General features: G+C 41.2%; 1 protein-coding gene across 1 annotated transcript in view; it reads right to left on the bottom strand.

Annotated features, from left to right (window-relative positions):
• The window catches only part of NAGPA (N-acetylglucosamine-1-phosphodiester alpha-N-acetylglucosaminidase), a 953,155-nt gene that overhangs the window by 175,824 nt on the left and 753,921 nt on the right, over nt 1-23,410 (bottom strand). The window contains exon 6 of the mRNA XM_044066565.1: nt 19,544-19,749. Coding sequence (XP_043922500.1) covers nt 19,544-19,749 — 206 coding nt within the window. The remainder of the gene's footprint in view (nt 1-19,543; nt 19,750-23,410) is intronic.

Consider the following 23,410-nt stretch of genomic DNA (forward strand, 5'->3'; position numbering starts at 1 on the left):
TGATTACTGCTACAGACCACACTGTGCTGTTTTTTTACAATCTAATGCAGAATATTTTCAACTACAGTATCATTGGTTTCTGCAAGGGGTTTAAATCCCCTCATCATTCAATGTGAGAATGAACTGCACAAAACTTAATTAGAAAGGAAGAATGGATAATATATTAGAATATACTCTTGTAAAAAGGTATTACAGGAAGAACCATTACAGAATTGTTACAGCATGAAAGAAAACAACAAATTAGAGGACCTAGTTAAAAGGGGGAATAAAACTTGACAGTATTAATAATAAGAATATAGATCACACCAAAGTTAAATATTTACCAGGAAACAGAATGTTCATTAAGCTACAGACTAGAAACATAAATCATAACAGGCTGTGTTTGGGCACCAAGTCAAACATTACAGAGAAGAATAATATGGATGTAGGATTTTAACAATGACATTCTCAGTCTAGATGTTAAGAATCACAGACCTTGAATTAACTAAAGATAATCTTCAACAATCGGATTTTAGAATTCAATTGGTAGTACTTCATTCCTATGATAATTCCTTAGTACATCAAACACTGCAGCCTCCCTAACCACAGCACGCTATCCAAAAGAAAATTCTGTCTCTCAACCACTACCTATATATTTATATTCATATTTATCAAGAGGTTATCACTCAAACGGTGAATGAAGACTGCATAGGACAACAGCAGTGAAATGGAATACGCAGAGAATCTAGAGGACATATGTAAATGTTAAAAAGAAGAGCCCTGTGCTGGTCATGCTAAATTCATGACTTCACAGAAATATTACATTCAAGGAATAAAATTATCATGACATGAAAAATAGTCACCAAGGTAATACGGCAGGTACAGGGGACACATTACACAGTGACCTTGAAATAATAAGGTCAATTGGACAGTATCCTATAACCATAAATTGATAGTAAAACCAGAAGGCCATCATTATTAAGAAGGATGGAAGATCCAAAGTACATGTTTTCATGGACTCCATCTTAAAATCTATATGTACAAAACTGAAGGATTTAAATAAGTCTAGCACTACAGTATCATGTATCCCAGAAGTAAAATTAACTGAAAAATAGGCTCTACTGTTCAGGCTCCTAAAAAACTATAAATATATGATCATACAGGGAGGAACTATCGATCTTAAGAGATACCCCACTAAACCATACAAGAATACCCTTCTACAAATCTTAGAAACTGCTGAAACTTAGAAAACTGAAGTAGTCATCATTCATAATATATCAAAAAAGGAATATGAAGCACTACATGCCTTATGAAATGACAACAGTATATCTATTCAGCCAGCCGATAAAGGTGGAGCCATAGTAATAATGAACAGATAATTTTATGTTGAAAGTATACTGAGACTTGTAAGTGATTCAGAGGTATATATGAAAGTGAACTATGAACGAGTCAAAGTCATTGATTAGGTCTGTTCATTTGGTGCTTTATGATTGTTTCTTGGAAAATGATATTACCTGTGATTTATACAAATATTTAAAGGTTGAAAATCAGTTAATACCTATTTTATTGGGCTGCCAAAGGTACACAAAAATCCTGGAACCCCTCCACTTAGATTGTTTCAGGTCGTGGATGGGTAACGAAGCCCATTTCAATACATGTTGAACATAAGTTGAAAGGTGTTTTGAAAAATATTAGTACTGTCTTAAGAAGACACCATGCAGTTTTCTAACTGACTTGTATGTTTTTTATGGAAACTTGTCTTTATAAGTCTGATATTTTATTAGTTATATTATATATTTTCTCTCTATTTACAGTTCTTCCCAATGATGCTGGGGCTGAGTTTTTGAGAGAGGTTTTGAATTACAATAGATCAATGACTGTTAAAAAGACAGAATTAGTTTGTCTTTTTGTTGAACTAGTCTTAGAGAATAGTGTTTTTGTCTCAGCTGGTGAAAATTATTGGCAGCGTACTGGCATGGCTATAAGCACATCTTGTGCCAACAGCTACGCCAACACTGTTTTGAAAGATAATGTTTTTGCTTCATTTTTTCTGTTTTTATAAATGCTTTGTTGATGATGTGTTTTTGCTGTGGAGGGGAACAGAACAATTGGATGAATTTATTAAATATATTCATACCACCACCTCTTTTTTAAAATTTACAGTCAAGAGTTTGTATGAATGTTTAGAATTTTTAGATGCAAATATTTTGAAATATAAAGGAGAGTTTAGTATGGGTCTGTATAGACAGGTTTGACAAGATATTTATTAGTATTACAGATTTACGTGATAGTTTGGCAAAACCTTACTTCTCGGCTGGGGCCACTGAGTTAGTCCAATGCACAGAGTCTACTTACTCAAGTAGAGTCATCCCTGCCTCATTATTTTACTGCAGGGACTTTTCCCTACAATGCTTCTAATTTTTGTAGCTTTATTAATAGTAGTTTCAACATCCAACAGTAGGTACAACCTTTGTATTTAATGTGACTGCAGACTGTAATACAAGAGACAATGTTTGTCTGGCACAATGTATATTGTGCTCTTCTTTTTATACAGGAAAAACTAACAGGAGTCTGAAAGAACATATAAGAGAACCCGTCAGAAGTATCAGACTCCTGGATGAAACTAATGCACTTACACGACATGCTTCTCGATACGGGAAGCACATGCTTTTATCTTTATTGTTATAGATAAGCTAGATTTTTCTTTTAGATTAGGCAATTTTAATAATATCACTAAAGAAAGAGAATTACACTGGATAGTTAAATTACAAGCTTATAAAGATAAAGGACTGAATGAGAAAGTTTGTTTGAAACTTGTATTAAAATCCAGGAGTTTAAGAAGATGAGGTGCTGCTTTAGTGGTACTGTTTCTTTAAGCTTCATTGTTACTTGATTTGTTACATTGTATCCAAGTTTCAAAACTGATCACATGATTTTAGTAGTTTGTACTGATTTGTGCTTCTGAATTAATTTTTTTGTATCTAAGAAGGTTTTTTTATTGTGTATTTTAACCGTGTGAAGAAGCAGCGTTGTAGCTTGAAAGCACTTACCGTTATTAAAGTCTTCAGCTGTGTTTTACATGACTCATGTTTTTATTTTACTTCAGTGATTTATAACGCTATTGAGTTACTTTTTAATCAGCCCACTTTTACATTTCTCATTTGCTAATGAAATTATTATTATTGCACAATATTCACCACTGATGGTGTCCATCTACGTTATTATAGGGCAGGTTTCCTTAAGTCAAAAACAAAAGATTGATTACATTAATCTTTTTTTTGGAAGCAAAACAAAATGGGGAACCCTCCCCAAGAAACTGAATGCCTGATCTTACTCTGAAACAGTCCAACTGTAATTTATTTCTTTTATTTATCCTATCTGTTGAAAGGGTACAGCACTGAACACTTTTCTCTCCTACAGATGACATGTTAAAGCAAGGCCTTATCTGTTTGAACTGATGGTAGCTCAGGTGGCTGTAAAAGATCCCACGGCAGCTGTCAAAAACAGTAAGGGAAGTTCACGATGCCCTGTCCAAACTTCCTCCCCTAGTAGTATAAATACCAGCTTGAGTCTCCCATAAAATGAGGTCACAAGCCTAGTGCGACTAAGTCAGTCAACAAAGAATGGATGGATGGATAGACAGATAAGCAAGCAGGCCCAGATGACAAACTGTCCCATTTTCAAGAGTGAATGGGAGGAATGCCTGGTTAAGTGACTTACTCAAAGTCATACAGTAGGCAAATGTAGGAGGAAGGAATCAAACCCTGTACCTATACATTATGGGCACTGGAATCAGCTCTCTAACAGCTCAGAGCTTTAGTTTGCTGCACCAAGAGTCAGCCTGTAATGTAAGAAGTATTGGTAATAAACACCATAAATTGTACAGTTTAATAAAATACAAGAAGCACACAACTGCGACTGAAGTACAGGCCTGGGACTCTGAGGATATCAAACTCGAAGACTATAATAATTGGGGATGTTTAACAGAAACATCCAGAGGTTGAGGTGTCCGGCTACTTTTACATAAAGTTATTACTTGCAATCAGATAATGACCGATAATAACTTGATGCAAATTCAGGTCTGTTAAACAATAATAAAGAGTACCTAGCAGTTAGTTATATGAGTCCTGTCCTATGAATTCTGGTAATCATGAATCTGATACTGTTAATCCTTGTTCATTCCTTATGCCTGAGGTTATTGGTTCTCACCTCGGAACCGAGCTGGCCATCTTCCAAACTCGCGACAGCCACAAACTCTCGAGCTAAACTCTTACCCACAATTCCCCTCTCCGTTACCTCAGATTTTGTTTGCCGCGTTGCCATTCAGTTGTGTCAAGCCATTTCTCTTGAGCTAAGTAAAACTCTCGTTGATAATACCTAATCGTATTACAGCTTTTCTCAGTTCAAATCGTGTTAAATAGTTATCTCTTATCCTATCGCATCTAGCGACTCTCTTTTGTTTTTTTCTAGCCCTTCTTTCTTCTTACCATGAGGTAACTCCTTTACCATCGTTGGTAAAACCTTTCTTTGCCTTACCTTCGGGTATTTCTCGTACCATTGTTGGTACCTTCTTCCTTCCTTTCTTTTTCTTCCTCCTACCTATCATGGCCGAGAAAAAGGTAGTCTGGGATTTAAGAGATGTGTGGATTGTGGGCATAAATTGCCTATTTCGGACGCACGTTCATTATGTGTTTACTGTTTGGGTGTGCCTCACTTAACTGTTGACCTGCCTTGTGGGATTTGTGCTAATTTGTCTAACAGGACTTTGGTGGAAAGGAAAAATAAACTGATTTTAAAGGAACTACTTAAATCTTCCTTTACACAGGCTATTTCTGGGGTGGAGGCTTCAACCCCTCCTAGTTCCCATAAGAAAATAGATGAACACAAGAAGGCCAAGTCTCTCCTGTTGTCTCCTGCTGGGGACAACCAGGAACCGAGACCTAAGAAGGCCAAACTTACTAGTTCAGATTTGACTTCCTCAGCCCCGAGGCTTTTGGTGCCTAGATCTTTGGCACCACCCGTTACTTCAGCACTAAGTTTTGTGCCCTTTACCTCATCAGAACTGAGGGGCCCACCAGTTCAGACTTCCTTACCGGCACCGACATTTTCCTTGATGCAGACCTTTCCGGCGTCGATGACTGTTTCAACGCCCTCTCCTGCTTTGACTCTGACTATTTTCACGGCACTGACTAGTCTCTCAGTACAGAATACCTCATTTTCCACACAGACTCTTTTGGCACCTACCATAGTGCCAACTACTACTTCGGCACTGACCTCGGTGCAGACCTTACCTTCGGCACTGATGATCCCCTCGGTGCAGACACCAGTAGTACAAGCCTTCATGGCTCCATTGTTTTCAGTGCAGATGCCTATTTTAGCACCATCTAAATACCCCTTTGTGAGAACCGAGTTTCCTGCATCCTTGGATAGACCTGACTCCCCTTCAGCTATGTCTATGAGATCCACTAGAAGCCTCTCAGAACATGATGTGGTGCGCCTTGTGGATCAATTGCTTTTGGCCAGAGGTTTCCAACCCTCCAGGAACTACTCTTCCTTTGGAGGTGAACACCCTTCTCCAAAGACTCCTACATATTCTCCTCCTTCATTGCCTTTGAAGCCCCCTGCTGCAACACAGACTTCTCTCACTTCGGCTCCTTTCATGGACCTCACTAAGGAGTCGCAGTTGCCTTTGTGGCAGGAGAGACTTGTCACTCCAGCCACTACTCTGGATGCTGGCTATAACGTACGTACCCCTATATTTCACAGCCATCCAAGGACTCCGAGTTGGCGGGCTGATTTGCTTGAGCGAGGTGTGTCCTCCTCGGGTGGACCAGCCTTCCAACTCATGGAGAAGACTCTTGTGTCTGTTGGCGATCCTGTGCTATCAGTGCCCCCGTCCTCCTCTGGACCGCAATTTACACAAGACACCTCTGGCGGACACCGGGTAGAAGGGCCTCAGGATACACTCCCACTGGAGGCCCCTTTTGCACTGTCTCCTCCAGATTCTCCCTCTGAGGAAGTTCATCACAAGAGTTTGTGTAAGAGGAAGCACGTGGACTCCACAGAAGAGTCCCTCACAGAAGACACAGACTTTGATGATGGGGAAGGGTTCCCTCTGTCACCCTCTGAGATATCCTTTGGAGATATCCTCAAAATTTTTAAGCAGAGAGGTGACTGGCGGCTCTCTAACCCAACCTCTGAAGAGTCTGTGTTCCTGCAGGCCTTTCATGTCCGGCCCCCTACCTCTTGGGTTACTCCACCTGCCGACGACCTTGTCCGACTCATTGTGCAGCGTGCATGGAAGGATGCTGACGTTGTTGACACTATTCCCCACAGGCCAGATAAAATCCTGTCCCCTCCAGATAGCGAGCCTCACTGGTCCGAAGGTCTTCCTGTAGATGCCTTAGTGGTGGCGGCCACAACAAAGAAGGATCTGGCGGAAGAAAGCCAGACTGTCCACCCGCCCAACAAAGAGTCCCGGGCACCGGACAGATTAGGGAAGCGTACCTTTGCATCAGTGACCTTTGCAGTCAGGTCCCTTAATTATATGGCACATTTTACCAGGCTTCAAAGAGACTTAATTTTTGAGCTCTCTGAAACCTTGGCCGGAGCTGTGTCTGATGAGGTCCGGGACAAAGTGGCCTCACAGTTAGCCACCCTTGAATCGATTTCTAACTCCTCCATGCGTCTGATTTTTCACGCATCAGAAAGAGCAGCTAGAGCAGCGGGTGCAGGCATAGTCATGAGACGGCATGCCTGGATGCACTTGTGTGATTTCGCGGAACCTTTCAAGGCTTCCTTTCTGAACAGTCCCATTGAAGCCTCTTCGTTGTTTGGACCCAAGGTTAAAGACACACTGACTTGGTGTGAACAGGACGGTAAGACCCTTTCTGCTGTGGGTGCCCACTATTCTTCCCCTCAATGGGCTTTCTCCAGAAACCAGAAGAGTAGGAAGATGTGGAACAAAAAGTCTCAGGGTTCTTTCCGTGACACATGAGCCGAGTTTTCCCCTAGAGGCAGGGGGGAAACTCATATGGAAGATGCCCCTTTTGGGGCAGAGAAGGTCTGCGTAACCAGGGTTCCAGAGATTCTTTCTCTAGCCAGTCCTAACAGCGCTCCTGAAGTATGACCCAACTGCTTTCCTCTGGAAGCGGTTGGGGGTCATTTCTCTTTGTACCCTTCTGCCTGGCTAACCATTACCACCGATTCTTGGGTACGAGAGATAATAACCAGAGGTTATCATATTCCCTTCAATCTTTGTCCCGCCCCACTAAGGAGCTTACCCGATGTTCCACCCAGTCAAAGGGTAGAAGCAGCATTATAGATTTCAAATCTGCTAAGAAAAAGAGTCATCCAAAAAGTCCCACCAGACCAGATAGTATCAGAATTCTACTCAAGATTATTTTTAGTGCCAAAAAAGACCGGGGATTGGAGACCAATTTTGGATCTCAGTGTACTAAACAAATTCGTAGAAGTACAGAAATTCCGGATGGTCACAATACAGTCTATCCTCCCACTCCTGGAGGAAGGCGATTGGATGTGCTTTATAGATCTTCAAGATGTGTACTACCACATACAGGTGGACAGACCATCGAGAAGATTCCTTCGCTTCTGTGCAGGAGTCAGTCATTACCAGTTCGGAGTACTACCCTTCGGACTCTCTACAGCCCCCAGAGTGTTCACCAAGTGCATGGCAGTCGTCACAGCTCACCTGCGACTGCAAGGATTCCGGGTGTTTCCATACCTAGACGACTGGCTCATCACCGCCCCCACCAGACATCTATTGGAAAAAGCCTTGGCATACTCTCTTCACACCGCAGAAAGGTTAGGTATAACTATAAACTGGCAAAAATCCAACCTATCTCCATCCCAATCCATAGAATTCATTGGGGTGCTGTTGAATACAAAGAACTGCACGGCTTCGATTTCAGAGCACAGAATCTTAAGGATAAAACAACTCATACCCATCCTCTCAAGGGAAAGATCGACAGCACATTCTGTTCTCCAGCTGTTGGGTTCCATGGCAGCTTCCATCACCATTGTCCACCTCGTGAGGTTTCACATGAGGCTTTTACAGTAGTTACTACTCACCCAGTGGTACCCTTTTCAGTTTCCTCTCTCATCCCAGATTCGGGTGACTCAGAGATGCAAACAAGACTTGATTTGGTGGATGTCGCAGAACCTGTCACAATGGTCTCGCCCCTTCACACCCCAACAGCCCAAAGCCACAGTGACCATGGATGCCTCCCTGATGGGGTGGGGGGGCTTTTTCAGGGGAAGACAGTCCAAGGCATGTGGTTGAACCTAGAGGCTCATCTGCATATAAATGTCCTAGAACTGAGGGTGGTGCTTCTAGCATTGCAAGCATTTCATCTCCTCCTTCCATCAGGGACTATTGCAACATGGCTGTAGTCTGGTACATCAACAAACAAGGCAGAACCAAATCCTACCCACTTTGTCAGGAGGCCATGAGGATATGGCAATGGGCAATGGCTAACAACCGCTTTCTTTTAGCAACGCACATTCCTGGAAGTTCCAACTTGATAGCAGACAGATTGAGCAGGTGCATTCTGCAACCATATGAGTGGTCTCTGAATCTTCTCATAGTGGCGGAGATTTTCAACTGCTGGGGTTTCCTTTGCTGTGACCTTTTTGCATCCCCAATCAACTACAAGTGCAGAAATTACTTTGACCTGATTCCTACCCGGGGACAGTCAGCCAAGGATGCTCTAATACACGACTGGCCCTCGGGTCTGCTTTATGCCTTTCCCCATCTCCCTCTCATTCCCCAGTTCCTGAAGAAAACCCGCCGGTTGAAGAGCAAGATAATCCTCATTGCACCATATTGGCCTCAGCAAATTTGGTTCCCCTTCTTATGGCCTCACCTGCTAGATCAACCATGGATTCTCGATCCAACTCCGGATTTGATCTCCCATCCACAGAACCTGATTCACCCCAACCTGAACAGCCTGAAGCTCACAGCTTGGCTCCTTCACTTCCGGTGATTGCTAGGCAGACTGATCTTTTTTCCCCAGTAAGTGACATTCGTATTGCGTCTCATAAGTCATCCACCAGAACTACTTATCTCAGCAAGTGGAAAAGGTTTAACATTTGGCTGAAGGAAAAAGAGATAGACCCTTTTTCAGCACCAGAGCCAGTAGTACTGGAGTACCTGTCCAGTTAATTCCAATCTGACCTATCTGCTTCTACCATTCGAGTTCATTTGGCTGCGATATCTAATTTTCACGATGGTGTCCATGACTCTTCTCTTATGTCACACAAATTATGCAAGACTTTTCTAAAAGGCATAAATCATTTGAAACCCCCTTTTAGAGAACCTAGCCAGCCATGGGATCTGTCTTTAGTCCTGCAAGCGTTGACTACAGCTCCTTTTGAACCAGCTTTTCCATGCGACCTCAAGTTTCTTTCTTGGAAAACTTTGTTCTTGGTCTTCATTACTTCTGCCAGACGTATCTCTGAACTTCAGACTCTATGCATCAAACAGCCTTTCTTAATCTTTCATAAAGACAGAGTGTCATTGAGAACTAATCCTTCCTTCCTGCCAAAAGTGATCTCTGAAATGTCCATTAACCAATCCATTGAATTGCCAGTTTTCTTTCCCAATCATTCTAACAGAGGAGAATTCTGTCTACATACCTTTGACATTCACAGGCAAATTTGTTTCTATCTGGACAGAACTAAGGCTTCTCGCAAATCAGATCAGCTATTCCTGGCCTATTCTGGTCCTAGACTTGGATGTGCTGTTTCTAAGGTCACATTGGCTAAATGGTTGAAAGACTGTGCAACATTTATTTACAAAACTCATGATATTCCTCGGACTACAGCAGTTACGGCTCATTCCACTAGGTCGGTCGCAACTTCTGCTGCCTTTCATGCTAGAGCTTCTTTACCTGACATTTGTGCAGCTGCAACTTGGTTTATACCCCATACCTTCATCAGCCATTACAAATTGGATTTGGCCTCCAGAGGAAGAGCGTCCTTTGGTTCAATGGTGCTCAGCAATGTCTTTCCATGAGAGCCTCCCAGGAATAAAGGTAGCTGGGGACTCTGTCCCAGGCATAAGGAATGAACGAGGATTAACAATATCAGATAAAGAAGTTATGTCTTACCATAACGTTCCATCTGTATTGTTGATCCTCGTTCAGTCATTATGACCCTCCCTCCTTCCCCCTCATGAGGCTTATAGTGGATCTCATCATCCGGTTCCGATTGGTTCTTTGACCAGAGGTAGTCTCTACTTCCTTTGACTTGCAAACTCAATCTGAGGTAACAGGGAGAGGGGAATTGTGGGTAAGAGTTTAGCTCGAGAGTTTGTGGCTGTCACGAGCTTGGAAGATGGCCGGCTCGGTTCCAAGGTCAGAACTGATAACCCCAGGCGTAATGACTGAACAAGGATCAACAATACAGATGGAACGTTATGGTAAGACATAACTTCTTTTTTGTTAAAGTAACGGACTTTTAAAATTTACTGTTACCAGGAGACTTCAATTACTCCATTACTGACTAGATTAAAATCTCCTGAAGGACCATTTCTGAACTTGAATAATTGGGCACAATTTCCTTTTATGGCTTAATACAGCTGGTAAAAGATAAAAGTATGACTTATAACACACTAGATTCCCCAGACAACTCAGTGACTTCTAAGCTGGACTTTAAAGACAATATGAGATTACTATAATAGGATTTTTTTAATAATACTCAGTAGTGTTATATATACGCTAATTTCACATTTAAGTGAGTTATGATCTGACATGCTGAGACGTACTTTGGAGCCTTCAGTAGGAAACACGTAGAAAAGTTCAGTTGAAGCTGCACAGCGAGGGAAAAAGCAGGAAACGGTGGCAACCCTTATGCAGTCAATGTTGTGGAGTGATAGGCCAGTGAACTCCCATATGAAACAGTAACAAGTGACACTGGATAAAGCTGAAGAGAATATGTCAAAGGAAGATGTTACAGAACTTTCTGTAGAATGTCCACAAGAAACACAGAATAAAGAATGTGCCCTCAGTCTAGAAGAAAAGTCCTAAGGAAGAGATCCGTGAATTAATAGCGATGGATAGACATTTTAAGATCAACCAAAGAAATAGACTACAAAAAGTAAATAAGACCCAATGAACACAGTAATTGAGACTGTTTATAGAAATTCATGTGATATAACAGACGTAAATGGAATATATTACTGTGCAGTTAAATTAATAACAAAGTCTTACCACAGAGACATAGAACAATAAGGGAAGGGGAGAAGAAAAATACCTCCAAAGAAATATCGAAATGAGAAAACTGTTACGACAAGACGTGTCACTGTTAGAAGAGTATAGAAGTGGGAACAGGTCAACAAAAATACTTAGAAAGTGCATGTGATAAAAGCAAAATGCGGTATTAGAAGAGACCAGGCTGCAAAATGCGCTATTAGAAGAGACCAGGCTGCAAAATGCGGTATTAGAAGAGACCAGGCTGCAAAATGCGCTATTAGAAGAGACCAGGCTCTATCCTTCACTATTGCAAATAGTAAACTAAAGATATCAACACAGGCAGAAAAACTTATATATGCAGATAAATATAAAGGAAAAGTCCAAAACAAGCAAGTCATTGATGACTCAAAAAAGTTTTATACAGAACTGAGAAGCAAAGCAAAAACAAATAGAAACATCACCAAAAAAGAAATAGACACATTTTGGAGAAATATCTATGAAAACCCTATATGTAACATATGAAAGATGCTGAAAGAATAAAAGTAAAAGAAACAATAAGTTCAAATGTAACCAAATTGTAAATTCTGTGTGTTGGCAGTTGGACAGACAACGATACTCTCCAAATTAAGGAAAAACTACAATATATTAAGCACCTTTCTTCACAAAAGTAAGAACTTCATCAGAATGACACAATTAAAACTCACTGAGTATTTAAATGAATTAAAGCCAACCAATAAAATCTGCTTACATATTTCAAATAGTTAAGAAACATGTGGGTTGATAATTGTTTAAAGAAAACCATCAATCTAAAATACCCTAAAATAAACAATGATAGACATCAGTCTTTTTAACTTTAAAATGGGGCTTATAGAACATGCGTCATTTAAACCAGGGGGACTTGTGGCATTCAAACATAATTGCCCCTTTAATTCATTTTTATCAAGATGTTCATTCCCTACATAATCCCTGGTATCCAAAACAACATGCCCCACAACAGAAACCTTGAAGCCATGAGCAGGATGCTGTGCTACATGCCTATAAAGGGCAAAAAAAAAAAAAAAAAAAATTTCATCTGCTTTTACTGTACTTGTGTTTTTACCTACTTCTTTTTACTTTTGCATCATCTTAAAATACTCAATTGTATTTATTACTGCTTGGTGTAACTCATTCTAAGCCTTTTGGTTTAAACACTTGGGCTTCGGACCAGTTAGTTGTTTTGCACTGAGAGGGTTTGTGGTCTGCACTGTTGTGGCAGAACAGGTAGCTTACATCCTTCTAGGTTGAGAACTGCTGATTGAGGGCTCAGTGTCTGTTATTCTAAAAGTGTATTAATTCTGGTTTAAGTACTTGGGCTTTCAAGCCAGTTATTTTACATTAAGAGGGTTCGTGGTCTGCACTCTTGTGGGAGGAGAGGCTGGACTCTGCCCTTCTGAGCTGGGAATTTCTGGTTAAAGGCTTATAGTGCATGCATATCTGAACTGTTTCTTACTGAAGTTGGTGCGCCTTGTTTGCTGTGGCATAGACTGGATTCGGGCCTGCTGGATCTAGCTTTGTTTGTGTAACTTGAGCACTAATCCAGACATTCTCTAAAGTATTCAATGGTATTTATTACTGCTTGGTTGTAACTTGATTAAAGTGTAGCTATCATTCAAGTCTTTTGGATTAAGCACTTGGGCTTCAGACCAGTTGTTTTACATTAGGAAGGTTTGTGGCAAGCACTGTGGTGGCAGGACAGGTAGCTTTCATCCTTCTAAGTTGGGAACTGCTGATTGAGAGCCCAGTGTCCAAGTGTATTAGTTCTGGTTTAGGCACTTGGACTTCAGGCCAGTTATTTTACATTAAGAAGGTTCGTGGTCTGCACTCTTGTGGGAGAAGAGGCTGGACTCTGCCCTTCTGAGCTGGGAATTTTCTGGTTAAAGGTTTATAGTGCCTGAATATTTGAACTGTATCTTACTGAAATTGGTTCACCTTGTTTGCTCTAGCATAGACTAGATCCAGGCCTACTGAATCTAGCTTTGTTTATATGCTTGTTGTTTGTTTGCTTGTTATTTCCTGGAAGCTAATTCCACCTAATAACTTCTCAGCTTCTGTGGATCACTAGTGATATCTGCATTGCTTACTGTACTTATTTCCTTGTTTCACTTGAAAGAAAGTTACTGTTTGTCGTTTTTGCATTTAGTTACTTGTAACACATTGCACTCAAGCTACCTGGCACTTGCTCACTAAAGCAATTATATATTTGTTTGCTTGTTATTTCCCTGGAAGCTAATTCCACCTAATACGCAACTTCTCAGCGCTTCTGTGGATCACTAGTGATATCTGCATTGCTTACTGTACTTATTTCCTTGTTTCACTTGAAAGAAAGTTACTGTTTGTCGTTTTTGCATTTAGTTACTTGTAACACATTGCACTCAAGCTACCTGGCACTTGCTCACTAAAGCAATTATATAAGTCAGCACTAAAAATTAAAAGCACTACACCCTCACTCCCCACTGGCCCTTGTTTTCAATTAAGGATTTCCCAATATTATTCTAGCATGTCCAAAGGTCAGTTGTCAATCTCCTCTCGGTCCAGCTGGTGAATCTGGGAATCTTGAGGCAATGTTATAACTGCCTCATGTACACAGACAACCCTCTCCTCCTCCCACATAACACAAATACTTGTAGAGATGCAGCTATTTAGCCAAACTGGAGGCTGAGCTCTCTCAACTCAGGACTGGCAAGACCAGACAGGAGGAGAAGGCAACTACACACACCACAAAACCAGCCTCACATAATGCTACCACTCCACTGAATCAAACACATAAACACACAAAGACATACTGAGGCTCTGAGTAAAATTTACCTAAACAGCAGAGGCCTCCAAAGCAGACACCCAAACAACTGCTACCTCAAGACACCCCACAAGCAACACATAAACCACAAAAGCAGTGTGCAAAGCAGTCACAGCCCTTAAGGCCAAATACAACACCAAACATACTTGTCATAGGTGACTCCATAGTCAGACACACTGGCGTCCCACTCACCAGGCTGAACAAGGAGAGGGTCACAGTAAGCTGCCTATCGGGCTAGAATCCGCCACATAACACAAGCACTCGGGTCACTCCACGGCAAGTACAAATATGACACAGTCATTGTCCATGCTGGTGTGAACGACCTGAACCTCCCTGGACTACATGAAAAGAGACATAGAGGAGCTCTCTGATTATGTAGCCCAGGCAGGTATGACCCTAACCCTGAGCAGTATCCTTCCTTCACCAAGAATGATGCCACAATATAGAGACAAGATGATCAGCTTTAACAATTGGCTTAATGTCTGGTGTCATTCAAAGGGGATCCAGTGTCTGTCTGCCTGGGATGACATGCTTGACAAGCCACGCTGAAGGGACGGCTTGCACCTGTCACCCTGGGATTCGGATATTGGCTAAGGCTCTTGCCACCCCATAGTGCCTTTTTAGGCAAGGCTCAAATTCTAAACCTACCACCCTAGAAAACAAAAATGGGAAGAAATTGAGGGTAATGCTGCTCAATGCCAGAAGTCTAAATCTCAAAATGCACGCACTCGAGGCCCTTCTCAGTATGGAGAACATCGATGTCTGTGCTGTAACTGAAACCTGGTTCAAGGCTCCTGAGAGCACCCGGCACTATTAGGTTTTACCTCATATCATGCGTTCCGGCCCCAAAACCGGACCACTCCACAAAAGGAGGTGTATCCATATTCATAAAGGATACTCACACCTCCAGGTTGGTGGCAACGCATGAAGCTTGGAAACCATCCAGGTGCAACTAACCATAGGCAAAACTGCTCTACAAATTGTAGCATGCTACAGGCCACCCTCTCAAACTCAGGAACCCCACACAGCCTTCCTGAAGACACTGGAGGGTATAAATGTATCTCCAAACACCATCATATTGGGAGACTTCAACTACCGAATATAGACTGGGAACATTACTCAAGCCCTAACTTTCTAGCCCAACGGTTCCTGGAGTTCATAAATTCAAATGCCATGGAACAGCTAGTTACTGTTCCCACGAGAGGAGAAAATATACTAGATCTCATTGTCACAAACATGGGGACAAAATGCTCCACACGAAGTATATCCCTCATTGGTGAGATCTGATCATAAACTAATCTCACTGGAAATCCACATCCCGCCCCACCCCAAACAAAAAGACCATAGTGAAGAACTTCTCTAAAGCAAACTTCACACTACTCAAGACTGGTGTGGTATCCTTCAAGGCCCCTGAGTCAGAGGAAACCACAAACCAAGCTGCGGAAGCCCTTACAAATGCCTTCTATGAACACCTCCAGGACTGCATGGATCAGGCAATCCCAAATAAAACCAAGACTCTTTCCACAAAGGACAAGCGTCCAGTCTGGTGGACCCCAGCCATTAACAAACTTTACAATAAGAGGAGAAAGCTATTACATGATAGAACAAAATCCATAAAAGGGAAGTCACCCCTGATCATTATTAGTAAAAAAATACGAGCACTCATAAAATCAACTAAGGCCAATTTTGAGAGAAAAATTGCCATGGATTCAAAGGACAATCATAAGGCCTTTTTCAGCTATGTTAGGAACCTGGGTGGAAACTCACAGATATGCTCAGAATTAGTCCAAAATGATACAAAATCACTGAACCCACACTCATTGCCTACATACTGGCAGACAGGTTCAGTGCAAACTTCACCCCTCTCCCCTAAAGGAGAGATAACTATCCCAGCCGAGTGTAGCCTCCCGGACATCTCAAATGCGCAGGTGAAAGCTGCTCTCTCTAAAGCTAAAAACACAGCATCAATGGGACCGGATGGTGTCCCCGGCTGTGTGCTACACGAGCTAAATGAGGAATTAAACCCGCACATAAGGCAGCTGTTTAATCTCAGCCTTACCACAGGATACGTGCCCAAGGAGTGGCGACGGCAACTGTGGTCCCACTCCACAAAGGTGGCGCCTCTATGGACCCTGGTAATTACCGCCCCATAAGCTTAACAAGTCTAGTCTGCAAAGCTATGGAGAGGATCATAATGGAGCTCATAAACAAAGATATAGGGGACTTGCAGACATTGGACCCGACCCAGTTTGGCTTTGTCAAGGGAAGATCATGCCTTTTGAACTTGGTCGACTTCTTGAAATAGTCACCAAGGCCATTGATGAGGAAAGGCAGTCCATACAGCCTACCTTGACCTTGCAAAGGCTTTCGACACAATACCCCACTCGGGTATTGTAGAAAAACTTACCAGCTTAAATGTAAACCCATATGTCACAAGATGGGTTGCAAACTGGCTTAAGGACAGAACCCACAGGGTTAGAGTTGCTGGCGCTGTGTCAGACTCCAAGCCGGTCACAAGTGGTGTCCCACAGGGCTCGGTCCTTGGCCCCTATTGTTTGGCATCTACTTCTCAGAAGTACAGGCCAACATGGGAGGACTTTGGCTGACAAAGTTTGCAGATGACTGCAAACTGGGCCATAGTGGAAAGTGCATCGGACACGAATATCCTTCAGAAGGGACTCACGGAAACAGATAGCTGGTGCCAGAGCCATGGCCTGAAGTTAAACGCCAAAAATGTATAGTCATACCCTTCGGGAAAAACAAGGTAACCCCAAGCTACCATATAGGTGGCAATCCACTAAGCACAGAAGAGGTTATCAGGGACCTGGGACCCAGGTTGACAGTGGCCTTTCTTTTGACACTCACATTGCTAAAGTGGTTAGAAAGACCTTCTACATTGCCCACCTGATCATGAAGGGATTCACATCCAGATCTAGTGAGGTCATTGTTCCCCTGTACTCTTCACTTATCAGACCAATGATCGAGTACAATGCCCCATTCGGGATGTATCTCACCCGACATCTGCAGCAATTGGAGAGACCCCAAAAGTTCCTCACCAAAAGGATAAAGGGACTCCAAAATCTGTCATATGCTGCCAGATTGAAGAAACTCCAGCTCTATTCAGTCGCATACCGTCTGCTCAGAGGTGACATGTGCCTGACATACAAGGCCATGTCCAACCCGGAATTAATGGACATGCTCCACCTCAAAAATCCAAATCCACCAAAACCACTAGAGCAAGCGACTTAAACCTTAGCACGGATATAAATAGGACATGCTGGAGGGATAGATTTATCACTCAGAGACTCCTATGCTGTGGAATAAAATCCCGGTCCATGTGAGGCAGAGCACCTCGCTGACTCTGTTCAAGAGAAATCTAGACCTGTGGATGGGAGATCGTAGGTTTACCCCGGGAATCATCTCTGGGTCACTGCTGGACAGAGGCACAACAAACTAATGGGCACAGTATTTTTTCATATAAGGGGTGGCGTAAGCCACAATAATTTGGGCTAGGCTTATAAATGCCTTAGGGCAGATAGCCTAGTATAAACCTATGAACCTATGAACCTATTTGTTATCTTACACTTTTTAATATCTAATAAATGTTCATATATCCTTTCTTTAAATTTTCTGGAGGTTTGCCCACATAAAATGCTGGCCATAAATCACAGCAAGCGATACATGCAACACTTTTCGAATCACATGTGAAATGCCCTTTAATGCTATATACTGCCCCTCCAATATGTATTTGTTCACAAACCAACATACTAACACATTGTGAACATCAACCACATTGTTTCATGCCTTTTTTTCCTATTTACAGAGGTCTCAGTCTATTCCAATATTTTTTTTGACTGACGTGACCTTTTTATATACAATCCCTTATTTTGTTATACATGTCTGGGTCAAAAGAAAATATAACCCAGTTCTTTTTGAGACATTCAAAAATGGCCTGACTAGCTATCTAAATTGTAAGTGGTGATGAATGACTTACATTCCTTTTTATCTTGAAGTATATGGGTTTGGGTAGTAATGACCACCTCCCCAATATTAACTACATCTGCTTGTAATTGGGAACTGTGTCCACAAAGAATGGGTTTATAAAAACCCAACTTTCTCTTAATTATAACTTCTTGCTTGATTGCATCTAAAAATGTGGTAGGATAACCCCTCATCCTCAGTATGTGCATAATGTTTCCACATTCATCTAGAAATATCTGGGTATCTGTTATCATACTGGCCATTCTTACAAGTTGGCCTTTCACTACTGCCTTTTTCTGGTGCATAGGATGCCAACTTGTAAAATGCAGGTATGCGTTTGAAAAAGTCAGAGTAATGAGCTGAGGGGGTGGGGGATGGCATAATGGTTAAGGTGGTTACCTTACAAACACAAGGTGCAGGGTTTGGTTCTCACATGGGGTAATTAGCTAGGCTAGTACTTATGTATGAACCTATGAAGAAGGCTTACAGTCAATATTGGCAAACAAGGCCTTGTGTTCAAATTTCTTAGCAAATTCCACATCCAAGAAACAGATTCTTTTTGTTGGGGGACCAGGAAAACTTTAAAAATAGGATATTATTAATGTAATTACAAAATTTGACCAATCTCATTTCCAAGTCAGTTCACAGAATGCAAAATATCTGAAACATTCTGACTATAAATGAGTATGTTAATCAAGCCAATCCTAATAATAGTGTCTTTACTTGCAATGCTTAAAACTACAAAAACTGACAATTTAGGAACCCACAACTGTTCAATGAAAATAAAGTTTTCAACAACAGCAGATACTAGTCACATTGCAGGTTGTGATTAATTAAAATGTTTGCAGTTTACTTGTTTCTGAAATGCAGCAAAATGATTCAACAATAGTGATAAAATTGTTTTACAAAAATGGCACTATGGTAAAATGCAATGCATAAATTGTAACCATCCCACTGTTATGGCCATCTTCACACACCTGAAAAAGCCAATTTAACATAATAATGCCATTCTGTCTGAGGTTTGCCTGGGTACTCTGGTCACCTTATACTTGATAAAACAAGATGATTCAGGGGCTATTATGCTATTCTAAACCTGTCCACATGCACAAACACATATTCATGTATATATGTGTTTTCCTTTTATTTGGTCACACAAACATTTGGGAACCCACAACTGTAAAATGAAAATAAAGCTTTCATGGTTAAAGTTGTTTTAGATTAAATTGAGGAACTGGTTGATATATTGGGTCTTGACCAACTTCATCTTCAATGAATATTAATATAATCATAATAACCATAATATATATACTGTATACATTCATACATAAGAGGAACAATTACCTTAATCAGTTAATAAATAAACATTATTTCAAAATGAGGACAAGATCTGAAGAAAGGATGCAATCATTAAATCCCTGTGACAGACAAAAATGATTTGATATGATGCTAAAATCACTTCACAAGTTACACAACCGGTTACCTGATAGCAGTCTACATTAATTCAAACTTCATATCGGAATTAGTCCTTGCCACTTACTTTCAGTACAGACGCCATGTAAGCTGCAGTTGGAAGACCAACAGAGAAGGACTTCACAGGCAGGTCCACTCCAGTAACCTGTACAGTGGCATTCTCCCTGTAAACACTCCCCATGTCCACTGCAATTTTCAGGTCCGCAATCAGGATCATGGACACATAGGACCGTGGAAATACTACGAGCACAATGCCAGCCATCATTATCCTTGCTGAAATAAATAAAAAGAAGAGGAAACAACATACATAAATCTCTATTTAGTGCTTAAGTCAAACATGTTCTAATTATATGCCTTGTACATGCAACTTTCTTAATCCTGAAAGAAGCCTTTTCAGAAATATAATGTATATCTAATTCTGGCTCCAGACCAAGACAAGGTTTATGATTTAAAAGTGAGCCTTGTTTGTACTTGTGGGATTGCAATACAAGACACAACCAGGGACTCAGTAGCCCACCATCACTGTACTACGTGAATATAGAATCTTAAGAGTACATATTCTTCTATGTGGCCCATCTAATTACTAAAAAGTTCGCATCTAGAAATAAAGAGGTTATAGTGCCCCTCTACTCGTCACACATCAGATCCATCATATACAATGCCCCATTTGGGATGTACCTCACAAGACACTTCCAACAGCTGGAAAGACCACAAAAGCACCTCACCAAGAGGATTACTGGTCTCCAACATATGTCCTATGCAGCCCGACTGAAAAAACTCTGTCTGTACTCAGTGGCATATTGCTTACTCAGAGGTGATCTCTGCCTGACTTACAAAGCCATGCCCAACTCAGAATTGATGGACATGCTCCACCTAAAGAAATCCAAGCCACTGCGAGCCACTTGCTCTAGTGAGCCAAACCTCACCACAACAATAAATAGAACATGCTGGAGGGATAGATTCCTGTCACAGAGACTCCCCATGCTTTGGAACAAAATTCCAAATTACATGAAGCAGAGCCCCTCACTAACGCTCTTCAAGAGAAGCCTTGGCGAGAGGATGGGTAACAGAAAGTACACCCCTGGGATCACTTCACTGGCTCTGCTTGACAGAGGCTCAGTTAATTAATCAATGGAGCGGTGAAAGCCGACACACTCTGGCTCGGCTTATAAATATTTTATTTTTTATTTATTTATTTTACACTTGTCAAGGCTTCTCTTGAACAGCGTTAGTGAGGGCCTCTGGCTGATGCAATTTGGAATTTTGTTCCAAAGCATGGGGAGTCTCTGTGACAGGAATCTATCCCTCCAGCTTATAAATGCCCTCGGGCAGATAGCCTAGTACCTACCTATGAACCTATAACAGGGTCTGTGCTATAAGATCTATAGTTCAAAAGACTGAAAAACAAAATCTGAAAATGGGAATTTCACCTTCTCTACAGTTGTGCGATTTTGGAGTTGATATATATATAATTATCAGGGGGGTTGGGGGGGTGCAGTCCCCCCTGCATTAAAAATGTTTTTGATATTTTGAGTTTTATATAGACTAGTTTTCAGTTTTTTGAACTTTCGATCTTATGACGTAGACCCAATTAGCCACAAGTACATAACTAATTAGCCAACCCAAACAAAGCATAAACAATGTACTCAGTCATGGAAGCCATCTTGTACAAACAGTTATGTCAGGTGCTCACTGTAACATGGTGGATCTTCAAGTTGTAATGTTAGTTGCAAACATGTTACATTAGTAACATCGCCAAGCATTATTTTGACACTGCCTCGCATCATCACTTGTTCCTGAACAGGCTAGCTGCTCTAACACCCTTGAGGTCTGTTTACTGAAGTTTCACAGTTGTTAGAAAAGAGTCTAATGCAGGTGGCAAGGCATGGTAGGAGTGGAAAAACAGGAATGAAGAATGTGATGGTTTTTGCAGCCAGCGACATGTCTTATGGATCCATCATTATGGTAAGTATATCCCCCAGTTACTGTATTGCACCCCAGGACACTACAACAGAAGGAACTGAAAGAAGAGAATATGAGGCAGGAGCACACCTCCCTGTCTGCAGAATCTCATGAGGACAACCCTTTCAGGATAGAAGGGAGGCCACAACCTCTAGACAAAGCTGAAGGTATACTACTTAGTAAACGTGTGAACCAAAGATCAAGTTCCAGATGTAGAAATCTCATCTGGGTTACAGGCAAAAAACAGGATTAGAAAAAAATCGACACTGATACAGTGCCCTTTCAGAGTATGTAAAATAAGTTTACAATGGGTCCCATGATTAAAAAACTGGAAATCATTAGGAAACAAGCAACGCTATTGACTTTTGTGTCCTCCTTGGCCAAAATCACAACCTTTTCGAAAGGAATAGCCCTATTAGCATACTAGTCAAGATGTACATTATCACCCACAGTCTGTAACAAATTATTACATTCTGGAAAATGGGAAACAACTTAATTGTTTTAAATAGGAACAAGTGTTTGTCTTAAAAATAAATGTTACAGTGGCACATAAAGAAATCCAGCTCTTAGGAAAAACTATGAGACTCTTCTGGCAAAGGTAACAGTCATAAACTTGCTTAGCTATTAGTAAATATACAAGAAAAAACACATTTTACAAGAGACGCTTAGCTTTCACAATTTTTTTTACAATAAAATTCACACTTTCTAAAAAAGAACTGCTACTGGCCACATTGCTTTAACTTTTTCACCACCCAGTCTCCACCCATAACAATCACAAGAAGTTTCAACTTAGCACCTCAGATGCCCTGGGCTTGACTCATGGCCTGGGTGCTGGAAGAGATGGCAGAGTGACAGAGGACAGGAAATGACAAAGCAGGCTTGTCTTGTGAGCAATCAAGGTAAACTGGAGATATGGGATTGGTCCTACCAAGCTCGTGATGGTAGTATATAACGTGTGTAGGAAGCTTGCACACATATGAAGGATCTGTTGGTCTTGTGATGACAGGGGTGCTTACGTCAACCACAATAGGGTGCAGCTGGGTCTTAAGCAGGAAAGCACTGAAAGACGCCTGAATGGCAGCCTCTGCAGTTGGCTCTCAGAATACAAAAGCAAGTAAACTCCAGACATGGCCCTCACCAGAAAATGGCTGACATCTTTATTTTTTTGTGTCGGCATTTATGTAGAGCTGCTTTCTGCATTGCTAGATACTGTTTTTGCATTTTATTTTCTTGTTTTTGAAAATTTGTTTGGCCCACATCTTCAGTTTAAGTAGTGATTTGATCTAAGTAAGTGGCAGACAGATTACTGTTAGTCTTGGGGAACTTATAGCACTTGGGGTTCAGTTTTCACTTGCTTTTTGATTCATTATTTTGTTTTCTTGACTGTTATTTACTGCGCAGACTGTATGTCAGCCTAAGTCTTCTGATAAAAGTGGCCTGAACCAAATGCAGTCAATGTTTGATTATGCAGGATTTTTTAAATTACAGAATCCAGGAAAGCACTTTACTTTCTGTGTCTACACTTAAGTTGCATAACCAATGTAGCCATTTAGAGCTGCTTTTTGCATTGCCTGACACTCTTTCTGCATTTTGTTTCTGCTTTGAGTAAGTCTACATTTATTTGATGTTTTGCGTAATCTGTTTGTCCTGATTTAATGACCATCTTGAATTTAAGAAGTACTTTGATCTAAGTGAGAGTTAAACAAATTACTGCAGGTCTTGGATTGCTTATAGCACTTGGGCTTCAGATTTCACTTGTTTTTCATTGGTTGTTTTGTTGGTACTCACTTCTTAGTATTTCCCCTGACCCTCTCTGTTCCCTCAAATATTTTCATCCTCTTTAGTATATCCCCTGACCCTCTCATCAAGTGGACTTTCTCCTAATTAATCTTCTTCACAAGATGAGTCACAACATCATGACGCAGAACAGTACTTCATGTCACTTTTAATCTGCCAACATAACAGCCACTTG

This window comes from Protopterus annectens, chromosome 3.part1, assembly GCF_019279795.1.
Source record: "Protopterus annectens isolate FY-2018-M chromosome 3.part1, PAN1.0, whole genome shotgun sequence".
NCBI classification, from domain to species: domain Eukaryota; kingdom Metazoa; phylum Chordata; order Ceratodontiformes; family Protopteridae; genus Protopterus; species Protopterus annectens.